The 16,192-nt window shown below is 40.5% G+C and overlaps 2 protein-coding genes across 3 annotated transcripts in view; both read left to right on the top strand.

The window, feature by feature from the left end:
- Positions 1 to 1,876: 1,876 nt before the first annotated feature.
- VAChT (Vesicular acetylcholine transporter) lies at positions 1,877 to 11,984 on the top strand. Its single transcript, XM_020955336.2, has 2 exons — positions 1,877 to 2,009; positions 9,754 to 11,984. The coding sequence occupies exon 2, from the start codon at positions 10,112 to 10,114 to the stop codon at positions 11,846 to 11,848; it is 1,737 nt and encodes a 578-aa protein (XP_020810995.1). The 5' UTR covers positions 1,877 to 2,009; positions 9,754 to 10,111; the 3' UTR covers positions 11,849 to 11,984.
- The window catches only part of ChAT (Choline acetyltransferase), a 27,558-nt gene continuing 13,242 nt past the window's right edge, over positions 1,877 to 16,192 (top strand). For both annotated transcript variants that reach the window (XM_086840372.1, XM_020955437.2), the window contains exon 1: positions 1,877 to 2,009. The gene's annotated coding sequence lies outside the window, so the exon portion shown is untranslated. The remainder of the gene's footprint in view (positions 2,010 to 16,192) is intronic.

The raw sequence follows: 16,192 nt of genomic DNA, 5'->3' as shown, positions 1-16,192 counted from the left end.
CCTGGATTTAGACCAGATATTAATCAGTGGCCAAGCTGTTTGCCAGTCTCATTGTTAGCTCTATTTGAGGGGGTATTTTGAGGGAGAGAGGGTATGTGGGAATCGTCTGTTTATTGTTCGGGCAATTGCAGAAATTAACAAAGAAATTGCCCAGGGTTTTGTGTGGGTGTTGTGGAAGAACAATATTACATTATCGTGTGCAAATAAAAAAGGATAAATTGATGTATCAGTGTATATGAACTAAACGGTTAAAGGTGGGTAGATGATAGGGGTTGAATTAAAGTATCATACCAAAAATTGACTTAAACGAATTTAATAATTCGCATCCTTTGAATCAATATTTATATGACATTTTTATCTGACAACTCAAATATTAAATAAATGCATATCTTAGCCAAAAAAAAACATTAAATTCAATTCGGAAACCTGTTTTGTGTTAGTTTTTAGCACGTTAATAAATCGGCATACTAAATATAAAATTTAGAAAAAGTAAATTTTTTTGTCGATTTTTGAAAATTTTAATGATGTAACCCCTTATAAAATTTTGAAAAATTTCAAAAAAAAAATTGTTCTACCGAAGATGGCTAGATCGATTCAGCTTTTAATTCTGATCAAGAATATATATGATATATAGGGTCGGAAATGACTCCTTCACATCGTTTAAAGCTTCTGACTAAAATTATAATTCCCTACAATAACATAAAAATTAATTTACAGAAAGGAGTTTGCTGCTTAAAAAATGCTTAAACATTAGCACACATAAAGTTTATATCTAGAATATCCACATCTTTACAAGTTCCCTAGCCTTCTTGTGACCACCAATTAAGCGTGAGGAAAATGTCGGTTTATTGTCCAAGCAATTGCTAAAATTAACGAAGAAATTGCACGATTGCTGTCCAGGGAATTACGTTTGTTGTAAAATAATTACATTCTGTGTATGAGAGTGTGTGAAAAAAGCAAACAAATACATTGAATGAAATAAAATTCTTTGCAGCAAATGAATTCCTAAGAACCCAAACCCACCTTACATAAGCCCTTAAATGTATGCTACGAAAAAGCACGCAATGACAAAATGAGGGAAAAAGCACAGCCGACCAGCGGCGACCGACAGGTGAGAGAGAGCGTGTGCTTCCGAAGGAAATTGATTTTCTTCGCACGACGCGAATAGAATTTTATTCAAATGTGCCCAACTGGGCGAGAGTAATGGGCCTGGGAACGTACGGAAGGAGGAAGGACGGTGCGGGAAATGGAGGGGGACGGCAATCCAGGAGCCTTTGCCAATTGGCCGGATGCCCGGCAGTGGAGCAGGCGCATGCGCCATGTGTCCTGCGCCATGGAAGGCTCACGGCAGCGGCGGGGAGCAGATCTCTCCGAACGGCACAACATTCCAGGCGCACTCCGTCGTCCATGAATACCGAATACCGACAAAGCGAACGAAACGGCGAGAGCTCTGCCCGTGGCTCTGGGCTGTCAGACAGAAGTTACCTTTGCTCCTGCCCGGACGACTGAACGCACGCTGCTGCCGTTAGTCGCCGTAGTCGTGGAAACACTCCCCGGAGCAGCTCCCAGAGCCCAGTTCTTTTTGTGAGCCACAGCGGACGGACCCAGAGCCAAGCTAGAGCTAATCCGAGCGAGGTGTGCTGAGCGAGCGTTGACGGGTAGAGTGCTTGACGGGTAGAGTGTCAGTGTGTCCGGTGTGTGCTTTTTGGTGTGATTAGCGCGCGCGCTCCGTTTACATAACACCTCGCGCGCGTTTTTGAAGCAAGACCAGGACCAGGAGTCGTCCGTCCAGGCAGTCCAGGAAGTCGCAGTCGTCCAAGGAGTCGCGAACGTGGCGTCCAACGAGGCCAACACCAGCGCCGCGGGCAGTGGCGCGGAGTCCGCCGCCCTGTTCTCGAAATTGCGTAGCTTCTCCATTGGCAGTGGGCCCAACTCGCCCCAGCGTGTCGTGTCCAACCTGCGCGGCTTCCTCACCCATCGCCTGAGCAACATCACACCGAGCGACACAGGTGAGCAAGAACAACCAGCAAGGACCAGCGAGCACCAGGTGACCATCACTGGGCCCACGCTTGCATAACGTGTCCATCTCCGTGAGGGCATATAATTAAAATTAAACAACATCTCGCCCGCAAACACTTGAGCTTAGCAAGTGGTTCGTCCTCGTCCTCAAAGGCCTCTAGCCCATCAGCGTTGTCCTTTGGCATATAGCGACCCCTGCCTACCTCTAGACCTCAGTCCCTCCCTGGACATGCTTAGGTATATATATTTTTCATATATTATATATATATGTATATATATGTATGTATATACTCTCCTCGCCACTTGCCACATTTCACAGGGTAGACACATTTTATTTATGGCCCCAAAAAAAGAACGAAACTCGTAGGTTCGTCGTAGGTTGGCAGGTTTCACTTCGCTCAATGGAACGTTCGGGACTGGAACAGTCACCATTCGAACGCTGAGCGCTTCTTATGTAATGTCCATGGGAAAATCAGGTGGCTTTGGTGCTGAGGAAAAATAAGGGAAACGTTTTATACCTCTTTACATTTTAAAAAAGGATTGATTTTAAATAATTGCCATTCGAATATGGGTTTAGATATTTTTTCCTGACGATTTTAAATATATTTAAGGTAGCAACTAAGGGTATAATATATACATTTTAGTTAAACTATTTGTATTGTAAACAGAAAATTAGCCCTTGACCAAATTTAACTCGATTTTCAATGTTTTTCTATACAAAATATCACTACCATTTCTTAAATAAGTATTTGGACTAAAATATACACTCCCAAAGACACTTTTTTGTAATATTAATTAAAGTAATTCTTTAAAATTAAATCAGTGTTCACGTAACAGCCAGAAAACATGAAATAAAATACATACATATACCTTTAAATACATCCCAAAAATAGAGCTTGGAAAGCTGTTTATAAACCGTACACCTTCCGATTTATGAAACCTAATTAATTCCCAGCCAAATCGAGAAAGTCTGCCTTTAGAGACAGCTACTTAGAATCTTTACTGATAAAATACAAATTAATAATATAAAAAAAATATATATAAAACAACAAATAAAAGTTTTAACATTCCCAGTTATATTTTTTAAAAGCTTAACATAAACTTAATAACTGAAATGTTATAGGGATAAAATGTACCTCTCAAACTGCTTAATATTTTAAACATTTCATCAAAGCCAAGTATGTAAAGGAATTTTAGTACCAAAACCCTAAAAATTTCAATAGTTATTTACAGTCAAGTCCTTTCTGCTGTCACTTAATTAAAAGATAGAATCCGAAAACAACTGCCATCATTAAATTGGGCAGACTAATCAAATTTGTGTCGGTTGCCCCATTAAATCATTACAATTCTTCTCTGGGAGGAAAGTGTCGATGGTCTAGTCCGTGGTCTGGTTGGAGTTCATCGAGTCATCGACCGACACCACTGACATACCACCAAGGAGCCACCTGCCGGAGCGAAGCAATTTTCTCTGGTACTGCGGCTGCTGCATAATGAAGGCAATAAATATAAATTTCACACACAAACACAACGCAAACAGGCAACGGCGGCGGTTGTCGTCATTAGATTGTTTGCCTTGTAGACGCGTTTGTATCGCTGATGTGTTCATAGCGGTTTCGTGTCAAAACAAAAGGGGGGTTGCTGGGCATCCCCTTTATATTCTGCGTCCTTCCGTTTCCCCCGATCCCGGCCAGGCCCGAGGGGATGGAACAGAGACAAAGGCTGGCAGGAAGGTAACTCGTAATAAGCTAAACGAGAAACAAGTAACGCATTTGTCTTGATGCTGTCTGATAAAAACGGACCAGGACCAAGACAGTATCTCGAGGGTTGCCAGCATAGAGCCATCACAGGCCGCAAGGGGGGAAATGCGACAAGGAGCTGGGGAAAGTAAGAGAAAATGGAAAAGGGAAGGAAAACTGAAGCCAAAGCTACATCAAAAGTCGTCGTAAACCGGTCGCTGATGGTGTTGTTGATTGCTCCGCTTTTGCCCATCTACAAATGGTTACATTTTAGGCCCAGAGTTCGATGCTGGAAATTAGCAATTTGCCACAACAGTCAGAATATCGCAGCCATTAATCAAAATTGCACTACAAGAAACTGTCTTGCGATGATATGAATATGAAATCAGATTATTGAGTTTGTTAAATCTATAAGGAGGTAGGATTTAGAATTCTATAGAGTCATATTACTTTGTGATCTAAGATATACTATATCGCAGAATGATTTCAAAGAGAAATTTCCATGACTTTAAGTACTTTATATCACGGATTTTATATTTTCTTATGGTGTACCTGAAAATAATACATCCTAAAAGTAAATTACTTTCATCCCCCACCCAAAAAAGAAAAGGCAATAAGTGTTGCAAGTCCAAGTAATTTATGTGCAAATCAATTTGTAATCCAACGCTCAAACGCTGACCAAAAAGGGATGTTCGATGGAAACTGGCCATGTGTGCGAATAGCAAGGACATTAGACACGCAAAGCCACCCACGGGCGGGGAAAGAGGAAACCATTTGGCACTCACTCTTACTCAGAGAGAGTCCCCCATCGTCCTGGGCCACGCCCAGTTAATGTTTTGATTTATAGGCAGCCCCACTAAAGGGGCCCACTCATACGCCCCGTGGTACAAGAGCGGCAACAACAAAATGGCGCCTCTGCTCTGCCTTTTGTGTGCTCCTTTATTATCCTACAAGGGAGCCCGGAGCCCGGAGCCCGGGATACCGAGTTTGAAACGGATCCTCGGGCTAAGTGGCTGCTGGTCCACTGGGAGTTGATAAAAGCAAAACAGCAGCAGCAATAAAGGCCAAAAAACAAGAACTCTAAGAGGGTGGCTGCAAACACGTTTCGCCTGAAAAGGATCCACAACCGAAATTGACATTTTCGTTGTGTTCCCAGGAAAAACTTTTGCAATTAAAAAGTATTTCCAGCTAAGCACACCCATCCCCAGCTAACCCAGTTAGAAAACTCACGCAATCGATTGCCTCAAAAAGACAACGGACAAGACAATTAAACTTGAAACAGAAATGTCACCAAGACAAAACACCAGGCACTTGGTTGACGGAAGAGGGTTAAGGTAACCGAGGCAACTACGGCGCCCAGTTAATCGATCAAGAGTGGCCAAGGTGAGACCACCGAAGAGTGCAGTAAGTGGAGGCTCATTAGCTGACCACGGTTCATTAGAGGCAATTGCTCAGGTGCCGGCGCCAGTTAACGAAGTGAGTTCCATACGTGGCTTATGCGCCGGCGAGCACAACCACGTGGAGAGAGGTGAACTTCCTACAGTTTTGGTTCGATTTTTCTATTACACTGAAAATATAAAATGGGAATAATATTCTACATTGCACTTTTAAAGTTTGGTTAAAAACGGAACTCACTTAGGAATAAAATGTAAGGTGTAGATGAATGGAGTTTTCCCTCTCTATCTTTTTAAACAATCTTTGTTCGTCCTGATAATATATTTAAAAATTGCTTAGGCTTAGAAGAATGTAAGAATGTCAGATTTTCAGATATTTTTTTGTTACATAATATTTTTAAATTACATAATACTTCCTAGTAAATTTCCGCTAATTAACAGTGTAGAATTTCGAACCCCTGACCCCTGCCAGTAACTTCAACCCTTCGAAGAGGCACACCACTTGAACAAAGCAGCTTACACCACTTGCGGGGAGTTTTACAAGCCCAACTTTTCGATGGGGTGTCCAAGGGAGAAGGGATGGTATATATCTCTGGCCTTACGAACACTTGTGAGGATTTTCCGCTGCCTTTTGTCAAGTGCCTGCGTGCGAAATGCGGCTTACCATAAATATTATGATATATTTTATTTGCTGTTTATTTAAGATCCCGTCCCCAGTCCCCCCTCCTGCACTCCTTTAAAAAGTAAAAGCAAAAAGAGAATTCCAAATGGTCTAGATTATTAATTTTAATGGTATACAAGAATATTCGGCTGTGTTTTGGAGCCCCGGGTAGCCATGGCGAAGCGCCAAAGCTCACGTTGCCATCATCTCATTGCAAATGCAAACAGCCCCCGATACGGGCGATATTGTATTTTTTATGTCTTACCCTTCAGGAGAATGAAATTGTATTTTACGCTGATTACCTCGTCAGACAGACGGCAGGCACACCCAGCTGTCCACGCCCCCGCAGAGTCACAGGCTGAAAAAGCGAATGTAATTTCATTCGGTGGCCCCCTTTTTCCTTTTTATTTCTCGGAAGCAAACATCCTTGGAAGGTTTTTGTGAAAAACGACAGGAGCAGAGAGCAGCCAGCAAGCTGCGAATGTTCCCAGGGTTACGGTTGCGGGTGGCAAAAGTCGACGATCATCCTACCATTGATGTGAAGGCGTGATGTGGGTGGGCTCTTTGAGCTGGCAAAAGCCAAAGAATACTCCTGAATTGCTGGCCCAGATCCCATTTTGCACTTTGTTGTCTGGCAGAAGATTAAATTTGGGCTTCCTAACAGGCTTCGCAGCTTGGCTTAAAGTTGAGCTTTATGTAAAAGGAAAACTACAGTTTCTCAAAGTTATTTTTACCTGGAGAGAATGTCTTTAAAAGGGGTCTTTCAAATTAGAGTTCTATAATTATTTTATACAAATGTTTAAAAAACAATGAAAACCCTTGCTTTAATCTTAAATCTTAACTTTTTTAAAGTCCTTTTTGTGCTATTTTTTGTCTGCTATTTTATCCAATTATTTAAAATAAGCTGGAGAACTTTGCTGGCACCTGAAGCATCCCCCTCAGATAGTCTATTATTAACGAAGCAGAAAGTAGAAACTAAATTTGGCCCAGGAAAACAAACACATGGGCTGTCATAATTTACTGCGGTGGATGCTGCATAAAAGATGAACGCTTGGCCTGCTAATTGAGCTGGAGTCGGAAGTTGCCGCTCGACCCCACAGAGCAACATGAAAGCAACCCAAAATCCCCAGCAGGACGTACCAACAAAGGGCCACTGGGTTGAGACTGGGGGGCTAGAGAGCCGTGGTTGTGGCTGGGCGGAATGAAAATGAAACTCAAAGCAAAAGCAAGACTGAATCGAAAATTTTGTATAAATGTTTATGTATCCGGCTGGGAAATTCGTCAGCTGTCCATGGAGCTTTGCCAGACAGGGCGTAAAAATCAATAAAATTATAAAAGCGTAAATACAAATTGCTATAGCTTATACATAAACATATATGCACAAGGAATAACACATAATTGGGTGTGGGTTTATGCAGTTACTTTTCAAGATATTTCAAATCCTCCGTATTTGTGTGAATAAAGACATCGCTTTATGTATATTTCTCCTCTCTGTCAGGAGTGCCACAGGAATCTGGAATTCGCAAATTGTGACATCCCCTGTCTTTAAATTATATTCCTCTCCAAATAATCGAACTGGTTACAATTTTTGGTGCTATATTTCCTGTACATGATAATAATTACTCTTCGCACACACTCTCAAAGTACATTGAATTCAACATTTATCTATGGTTTGGGCCTTATTATAATCAACATGTAGGCACACGTTTCTGCACTTGACTCGAGCAGCTGCAGGCGACCAACCCCTGACGCTGATATATAAAGGCCTGCCAACCACCACCACCCTCAGGGTCAAGTGCGGCCACCCACCTGACCCACCAAACCCACCAGACCCACTAGACCCACCAGACCTGGGCCTCCCTCCTGTTATTGTTGCTAGGGGAAAGTACTCAGGCATGGAGAAAACTCAAAAATTAAAGTCGCTGGATGGAAAAATAAAAGCAAAACCAGCGCGTACAACATAATTGACTCATGGGCAGACCGGGGGCTGTTACCTTATAATATATACACACACACACACAAGGGTGAGTGCCACCGCCCTCGATCAGGAGACTTGGCCCAAGGTTGTTGCCGGGTAGGTTTTGGGGCTGATACACGGACGTGGTCATGAAAATTTAATGATAAAACGAAATGTTTTTGTTACGTCTCGCATACGGCTCATAAGGGGGCGGCTTTCAGCCCGGACTCCGGAGGGTGTGGGCTCAGAATGTGGGGAGCGACTCATATTTATACCCAGCACACGTCGCATTTTCATGTTTACCAGCAAAAGCGCGGGGGTGGCTGCTCGTCGAGCTCTACAAGGTAGATAAATGTTGAAATTAGATCAGCATTGATAGCGCTGGCTCAGCAACGATATTGGCTACACCTAAATTTAACGAAACGAAGCCCTAATGAACAGGGGTGTCACTTTACCAAAAATATCACAACTCATACCTTTAAGGGAAATTAAACAAGAGAAAATCCTATTTTAAAACTTACCATTTTGATATAATTTACATACAAGTATTTATTTTTCTATTGTGTTTTATACAAAATATCTTAAAACTTTACATGCTATTTGTATTATGAGCTGGTTTCAAATTTTAAATACATTTAAAGGTGTCTTTCTGTACCCTTTCGCAGAGTAGTATAATTTTAGTTAAAAACTTGCAACGCAGTGTAGGAATCATTTCCGACCCTATAAAGCATATATATTCTTGATCAGAATCGCCAGCAGAGTCGATTTAGCTATCTCATGAGGGGAAAAAAAGTTATCAATTTTTTTAAAATTTTATAAATTTTATAAAGTATACATTGTAAAAATTGTCAAAAAATTTATCAAAAATTTTCATTTTTTTAATTGCAAATTAAGTTTGCAGATATATTAAACTAATAAAAGCAAGCACAGAAAAGTTTTTCGAATTGAAATTAAAGAATGTTTGGCTAAGTTATGCCCAAAGGAAGGATGAAGGATATTCAAAACTTCGACTTCTCGAACTACATATTTTTATTCTTTCTTTTAACTATTTTTCCTATTACTAATTTTGCGGCTGTTTATTGAACAAAGCTTTCAATCAAAATCCCTATATAATTTGTTGTAAGCAAACACTTTAATTAAGTAACAATAGTAATACATAACTTAGTTAGGCTTAAAGCAAAAAACCGATTATTTTAAAGAAGGAAAGTTAGAAACGCTATTTGCCACTTGTCCCTCCCCCAGTGATTAATTTGGTCGGAAAACTGTCCGACAAGTTAAGCTAACATTTCTCCCCAAAATAAAATTTCAAAATTCCAGATCAGGAATGTTCGTGGGTGGACTTTCACTCTCTTTTTGTTTCCTTGCTGTTTGCGTGCGAGTCGAGGGTGTCCTTTTTGTTTATGTGTGTGTGTGTGGGGGCCAAAAGCAATAATTATAATTGCAGCTTCGATGAGTGGAACCACGTGACTCTGAGGACTCTCCACTCGGTTCTTTTTTAGCTCCAAAGCCCACCACAAATCCAATTAAAATAATTGCTTCCCGCCCTTATAACCAACGTAGACCTCCGCTAATACGCGATGACTTAATTGTAGAATGTTCTTGTCCTTGTTCGGTATTTGTTTTATGATTGAAATGTGTGTCCCTCGATTAAAATACAAACATAAAGAAGTACTAAAAAATCAACAACAATCTTGTGTAATCGAAATAACGCGTTATAATGCTGTTGTGACAATGCCACGAACTAAACCTAATACAATACAATCTCTGTTCACCAGCAGGGCAGCCTTTTGCAACACAGAAACAACATTTCAATCATAAAATAATCCCAGCTAACAAAGAAGTAAAACCTAGTTAAGAAAGAGGGCGAGAGATAGATCTTGGGTAACCCCACAAAAATAAAATAAAAGAAAAACCAAGGCGAGTTATAGAGAAAATAATAAAACAAAAAGAAAAGACTAACGAAATCTTGTTTCTGTGTCGTTAAAGGTTGTTCACTGGCATGCCAACAACTCGTACACCTCCGACTCCGACAACTACACCAAAACATGTAAAACCACATTGCGGCAGGAACAGCAACAGAAACAGTAACAGCAACAGCAGCAAAGGCAAACACAGTTAACCACAAGCAACGAAAAACCACCTCAAGGAGAGAAAAGGAAACGGAAACCCAAAACATAACCGGAAGCGGCCATATTTGTAGCGAATGCTAAGCGATTTCCGGCTGAGACCATGAACGCCGCCAGGCCACTTTGAGTACAAACCAAAAGAGATAAGAGAAATAAAAGAAAAACCATAATAAAGGGAACATATCGTACTCCTCAGCTATCCATAAGAAGCATTCAACATGGCGGGCGCCTTCCAAATACCTGTTATCAACCTCGAGGTGCGCGAGGTCAAGGAGATCGTGTGGGAGAAGATCCAGGAGCCGGTCAACCAGCGCCGCCTCATCCTGGTTATCGTGTCCATAGCTTTGCTGCTGGACAACATGCTCTATATGGTGATAGTGCCCATCATACCCGACTATCTGCGAGAGATTGGCAGCTTCGATGACGGGCCCACGCCTCCGCCTCTGCGGGATAATATCACAGGCAAGATCATACCAGTGCACCATGATCACCATGGCCAGGACTCTGCTACGGGCATCCTGTTCGCCTCCAAGGCTATCGTTCAGCTGATGGTGAACCCTTTTTCGGGCGGTCTCATCGATAAGATTGGCTACGATATTCCCATGATGATCGGCCTGACCATTATGTTCTTCTCCACGGCCGTCTTTGCCTGCGGCAGCAGCTACAGCGTCCTGTTCTTCGCCCGCTCGCTGCAGGGAGCCGGCTCTGCCTTTGCGGATACCTCAGGACTGGCCATGATAGCCGATCGCTTCACCGAGGAGAATGAGCGGTCACAGGCTCTGGGTATAGCGCTGGCCTTCATCAGCTTCGGTTGCCTGGTGGCTCCTCCGTTTGGCGGCGCTCTGTATCAGTTCGCGGGCAAGGAGGTGCCGTTCCTGATCCTGGCACTTGTCTGTCTGCTGGACGGCCTGATGCTGCTGCTGGTGATGAAGCCCTTCAAGGAACAGATCAAGCAAAGCAAAGAGGTACAGGACCAGGTGATACCCATCTGGCGCCTGCTCATGGATCCCTACATCGCTGTCTGCGCTGGAGCTCTGACCATGTCCAATGTGGCACTCGCCTTCCTGGAACCAACTATTTCGCTGTGGATGGAGGACACCATGACCACGGAAAATTGGAAGATTGGCATGGTGTGGCTACCAGCCTTTTTCCCTCACGTCCTGGGCGTGGTAATCACAGTGAAGATGGCTCGCAAATATCCGCAGCACCAATGGCTAATGGCCGCCGGCGGATTGGCCCTGGAGGGTTTGTCCTGCTTCGTAATACCGTTCTGCAGCGGCTACAAGATGCTCATGCTGCCCATCTGCGTGATCTGCTTTGGCATCGCTCTCATCGACACGGCCCTGCTGCCCACGCTGGGCTACTTGGTCGACGTCCGCTACGTGTCCGTGTATGGCAGCATCTACGCCATCGCGGACATCTCTTACTCCATTGCCTATGCAGTGGGTCCGATCATTGCCGGCGGCGTGGTGGAGGCCATCGGCTTCACGGCCCTCAACTTCCTCATCGCCTTCTCCAACCTGGCCTATGTGCCCGTGCTGCGCAAGCTGCGCAACATCTACGACTTTAAGCCCTTCGAGAACGAGGCCAATATCCTGATGCAGGACCCGCCGAACAAGGAGTACCAGACTTATGTCATGCACGACCAGAAGCCGGTGGAGGGCGGTGTAAAGAACCACCTGGAATACGGGCAGCAGTACCAGCAGGAGCAGGAGACCAATCTGGATGACCAGCAGTACGACTACCAGCAGCAGCAGGGATACCAGCAATCGGGTGGTTATCAGCAAGATCAAGGCTATCAGCCGGGATACCAGGAGCAGGGAGGCAGCTATGCCAGCCAGGGACAGCCCCGAGTGGCCAATCCATTCCAGCAACAGCAGCAACAACAACAGCAGCAGCAACCGCAGAGCAGAGGTCCTGGCGGACCCGCGAATCCCTTTAGGCAAGGATTTTAAACTGTTGCCCAGTCTTAAACCGTGTTCTTTTGCACATCTCCATGTGCATTTCGTTCGATTATATCCGTTAAACAAATGACCTATATAGTATATATATAATCTACACAAAACACATATACCTACATATACATAAAAATAGTATAATAGACATATAGGCAAGTGGTACGTACACTATAACGAGCATAACATGCAGATAGTTAATACAGCAGCTAGTTAATGCCTTGCACTGCACCAATTTTTGTATTATACACGTAATGTTGAAGCAACTAACTAAAATCGGTGATGGGAAGGGTACACTTTGGTTAACCTGGGGTACAGGGGGATATATTATATTAAAGAACTTCAAGATCCAATTAGAACAAGAGGTTCCTTATTAATTTTTTAAGATTAATAGTTTAGGAGAGATCGATTTGTAATTAAAAGTAAAATATTTAAATCAATACTTTTGAAAACCAAAAAATAGTAGAAAAAGTGTCGGCATTGCAACTTTCATTAAAATTCAGAGAAGAATACTTATTTAAATACACCGAAACTTATAGATCTCTGCACCCTGGTTATCCAGAAATATAACTACCCATCATCGATCAATCGCATATATGCATCAGCATATATATCAGCTATATAGTGCGATCCGATCGGGTCGCCTATGCCCTATACTCAGTACTCATGCAGCCGTTTTCGTGTCTATCAGTCAGTGAAGCTAGAGAAACCAAAGCTAAGATTAGTTAGTTTTTAAGGGGAAACAGCACTCCCGCCATATGAAATACATATACACCTGCATACTATATACATATATGTATCAGATATTATATACACACGCATATATAAATATATAGATATATCTATATACAAGGTAGCCCTAAGCGGCGCGGCTGGTCAGCGGACCACTTTCGCCCGAGGACCGCCGTTTCACAGGCAATGGCATTCCATATCGCAGACATATCACAAGTTGCACAAATCGGAACCAACAAAAGGGAAACTCTTTCGGGTGCCATTGTGGCGGTTGCCGGGCCGGAAATGGATTCCCGACCAGCCGGGCTATATGATTTCCGGTTTGCAAAATATTTTCGGTTCAACGTTTGTTAACATAAGACACAACCAAGGTAACGATACATATCAGAGTCTCGATGGCTCGCCTGTTAAAATTACCAAAAGTGATATTACTTATTGCTACTAGTCTACACCTACATACATATACATAATATATATATCGTATCATATCGGTGGCATACACCCTACTTTTAGGCCCGTACATGACCATGTACATAGGTTATATATATATATACATAAAACCAACCAATGGAAACAGAGATCATGTTTCATATTTACCTACCAATCAATTATTATTTGCTTGTTGACTCTATGAGCAAATCGGGCGGACCGCCGATCAGGTGGGACCGCCGCCATAGTAGATCTTCGATAGCATAGCATATATATAAATGTGTGTACCTTGTCTATAAGATAAAGAGATAAAAACTATGGATAACGATTAATACAGTACGATATTTTTGATTCGTTTCGACTGCACACCACTTTTTGAGGGCCGTTTACGGCCCCTATATATTATACACTTTTTAGCTGGATCTCGAAAGAGATTTATTATATATATATATTTATATTCATATAAGTCAACTGATCTTTTGTATACAACTAAACATGCGTATATGGATGTCAGGGGAAGATAAGAGGTAGCTATGTGTAAATTTGTCAGTTATTTACGAGCATATATATCACAGACTCTCAGCATCCGTGAACATATCAGTGAAACGGCCATTTCGGAACTAGAAATTTAACTAGAAAGATTGAGAACATGTGTATCTTATGAATTACGAAAGCAATTTACAGAAATGCACTTATTTCGGAATAGTTATTATAATTTATTCACTCATAATATATTTATATTATGAATATTTTTAATATTATGTTTCTCTTAACGAACCCAGCAAAACAAAATTGTTGTCTGTTTCTAAGATTTGCTTGGTTTATACTTTGTTTTCTTAGTCAAAATCTAAGTGTTTTCACGTTCTTAATTTTTATAATTTTATTATTTTTAGATTTACTAATTAAAAGTATTTTTTATAAGTCAATACTCACATTACACTCAAAATACTTACAAAAAAAAATTACGGAAAAACTATAGAAATACTCTTAGCTATAATATGAATTAAACTCATGAAAAAATCTCCCATCAAATGTATCAATTAAAACGAAGGACAGGTGACGACGAGGCGAAAGGATAAAAGTGTTAAAGCAACCTTCATATATATGAGAAGCAAAAGCATAAAAACCAGAACAATTAATATAGTCGATAAAAAGCATATATATCATTATGTAACATATTATAAATAGAAAGTTTATTTAAGTAGCTAACAATAGAATTTTAAATAAGAAGTAACCGAAACATAAATAAACTTAATGAAACCTCAAGAAAGCAATATTTATTTAAGTTTCATCTAAAAAAAACCAACCCTGTAAAGTCTTCAAAATACAAAAAGTTCCCTTCCTTAAATTCTTAAATTATGATATTTAATAAATTTCAACTTCATAGGGCTTTCAGGGCTGGATGTAGATAGATGTTACATTAAATTTCTGGCCGTCAAGATTTCAATAGATTTTAACCAAAGTTTGGTAGAGCGCAACATGTATATGAATCTTCCAGTTTGGGTTTTATAATTATATTATTATCTACAGCTAAGAAATAACCATCACATAATATAGTCAAGGAGCAGGATAAAGGATCCTCAGCAGTGTGCCGGCAATGTGTAATAACGTACTAAAGAATTAAGAGCAAATGGAACGCATAAACTAGATGTGTTACTAAGAAAACGATGTATGATAAAATATATATAAATGAGAATATATATACATTTATGAAATGAATTACAAAACACGATAGCAGTTAATTGAATGGTTATACTCGGCGTATTACAAGTGTTGAATGTTCAATATAGCATTATATATGAATTATGAATTATTAAACGCTATGGATAATTAATTAATGAAAAAACAAATTAATTTTTAATATCTTACAATTACTATATGATATAGGGGACTTTACCTTACCGATGGTAGCACACAGACTTGAATAATTTCATATTTTTTCATATGAGAAATAATATTGACGATGCAGATGCCTCTCTCCGACAGTTTCTATGTGTTGTGCGTGTGAAGAAACGTTTTAGAAAATTTTAATTGTAAACCCTAGATGAAATATAATGAGTTTGTAAGTGAAGACCCCAAAGAGTTCAGTTTTGTATTGTATATAAGGCATATATATTGTTAGTTTCGATGAAAGGCAGAGTCAAAGTCAAAGTGTTTCAAGTACATTTACATATTATAGAGTACAGAGCTAAATTAATACAAAAAGTCTTTGCAACTTTGTTTCGGCTAATGTTATAGACGTTTGTGTTACATATTTAAACAATAATTATTATTACGATAAACAGTGGAAATTATTATAAAAAATAAGCAAAACCAGAAGCAAAGAAAACCTATACCTACAATTTTAGCCAGTATCCAAAATCCCAGTTCTGTGACGTTGCTGTTCAATTTCCAAGTCTATCCATCTATATTCTAAACGTAATTATGTTTGTATCTGAATATCACAACGTTCTGCTATCCCCAAAAACTAAACAAAAACCTAAAACAATACAAATTAAGTGCTATGCATATAAAAAACACGAGTGCGTATATCGATGTTCGATGACTTTACATAGCTAGAGCCAAAATATCCTCAATAATCAAATGTATACTATACGAGATGGCAAATAATCAGGAACTGCCTTGGCCAGCCGAGCCTTAAAAGTATATGTATCCTTGAAATTCACAGAGCTTACACAGAATTCAAGCTATAAACCAGCGAAAAAGCTAAAATAAACCAAACTCTTACTCTGTAACTTCAAGGATATGCAGCTAAACAAACACACAACTCCCACATCGGTCTATGAATTTATAAATGTATTTGAACTGCATCGAGAGAGAATTTCAAATTACAGATGCCAGGTTGCAGATACAGATACACAGGCAATGTTATGAATATTGAATCGAAATTTAACCGAACGTACGAGTATATAAAGCATACCACGAATACAGATGATATTGGCATGAGCTATAGAGGAACGATAATGCATTATTACAGAGCCACACACACACCCCAAACACACCCACAGCCACACAGGAACAAACATAACACACACAACAAACAAAAAGAAAAAAACATGTACTATTGAAATATAATTGTTAACCATGAAAAAAAAAACCAATGTCTTTTAATGGAGAGTGACAGATTGTCCGATCTATTAATGATTAATGCAATTAATTAGCTAATGTTTGGGGGGCGAACGA

Source organism: Drosophila serrata, unplaced genomic scaffold, assembly GCF_035046125.1.
Source record: "Drosophila serrata isolate PLE 108 unplaced genomic scaffold, ASM3504612v1 contig_382, whole genome shotgun sequence".
NCBI classification, from domain to species: Eukaryota; Metazoa; Arthropoda; class Insecta; order Diptera; family Drosophilidae; genus Drosophila; species Drosophila serrata.
The sequence above is the reverse complement of the archived record's forward strand: the minus strand, read 5'-3'. Positions and strand labels throughout refer to the sequence as shown.

What these genes read in the sequence shown, in the direction of transcription:
- VAChT (XM_020955336.2), top strand. Translation starts at nt 10,112, where the DNA reads ATGGCGGGCGCCTTCCAAATACCTGTTATCAACCTCGAGGTGCGCGAG.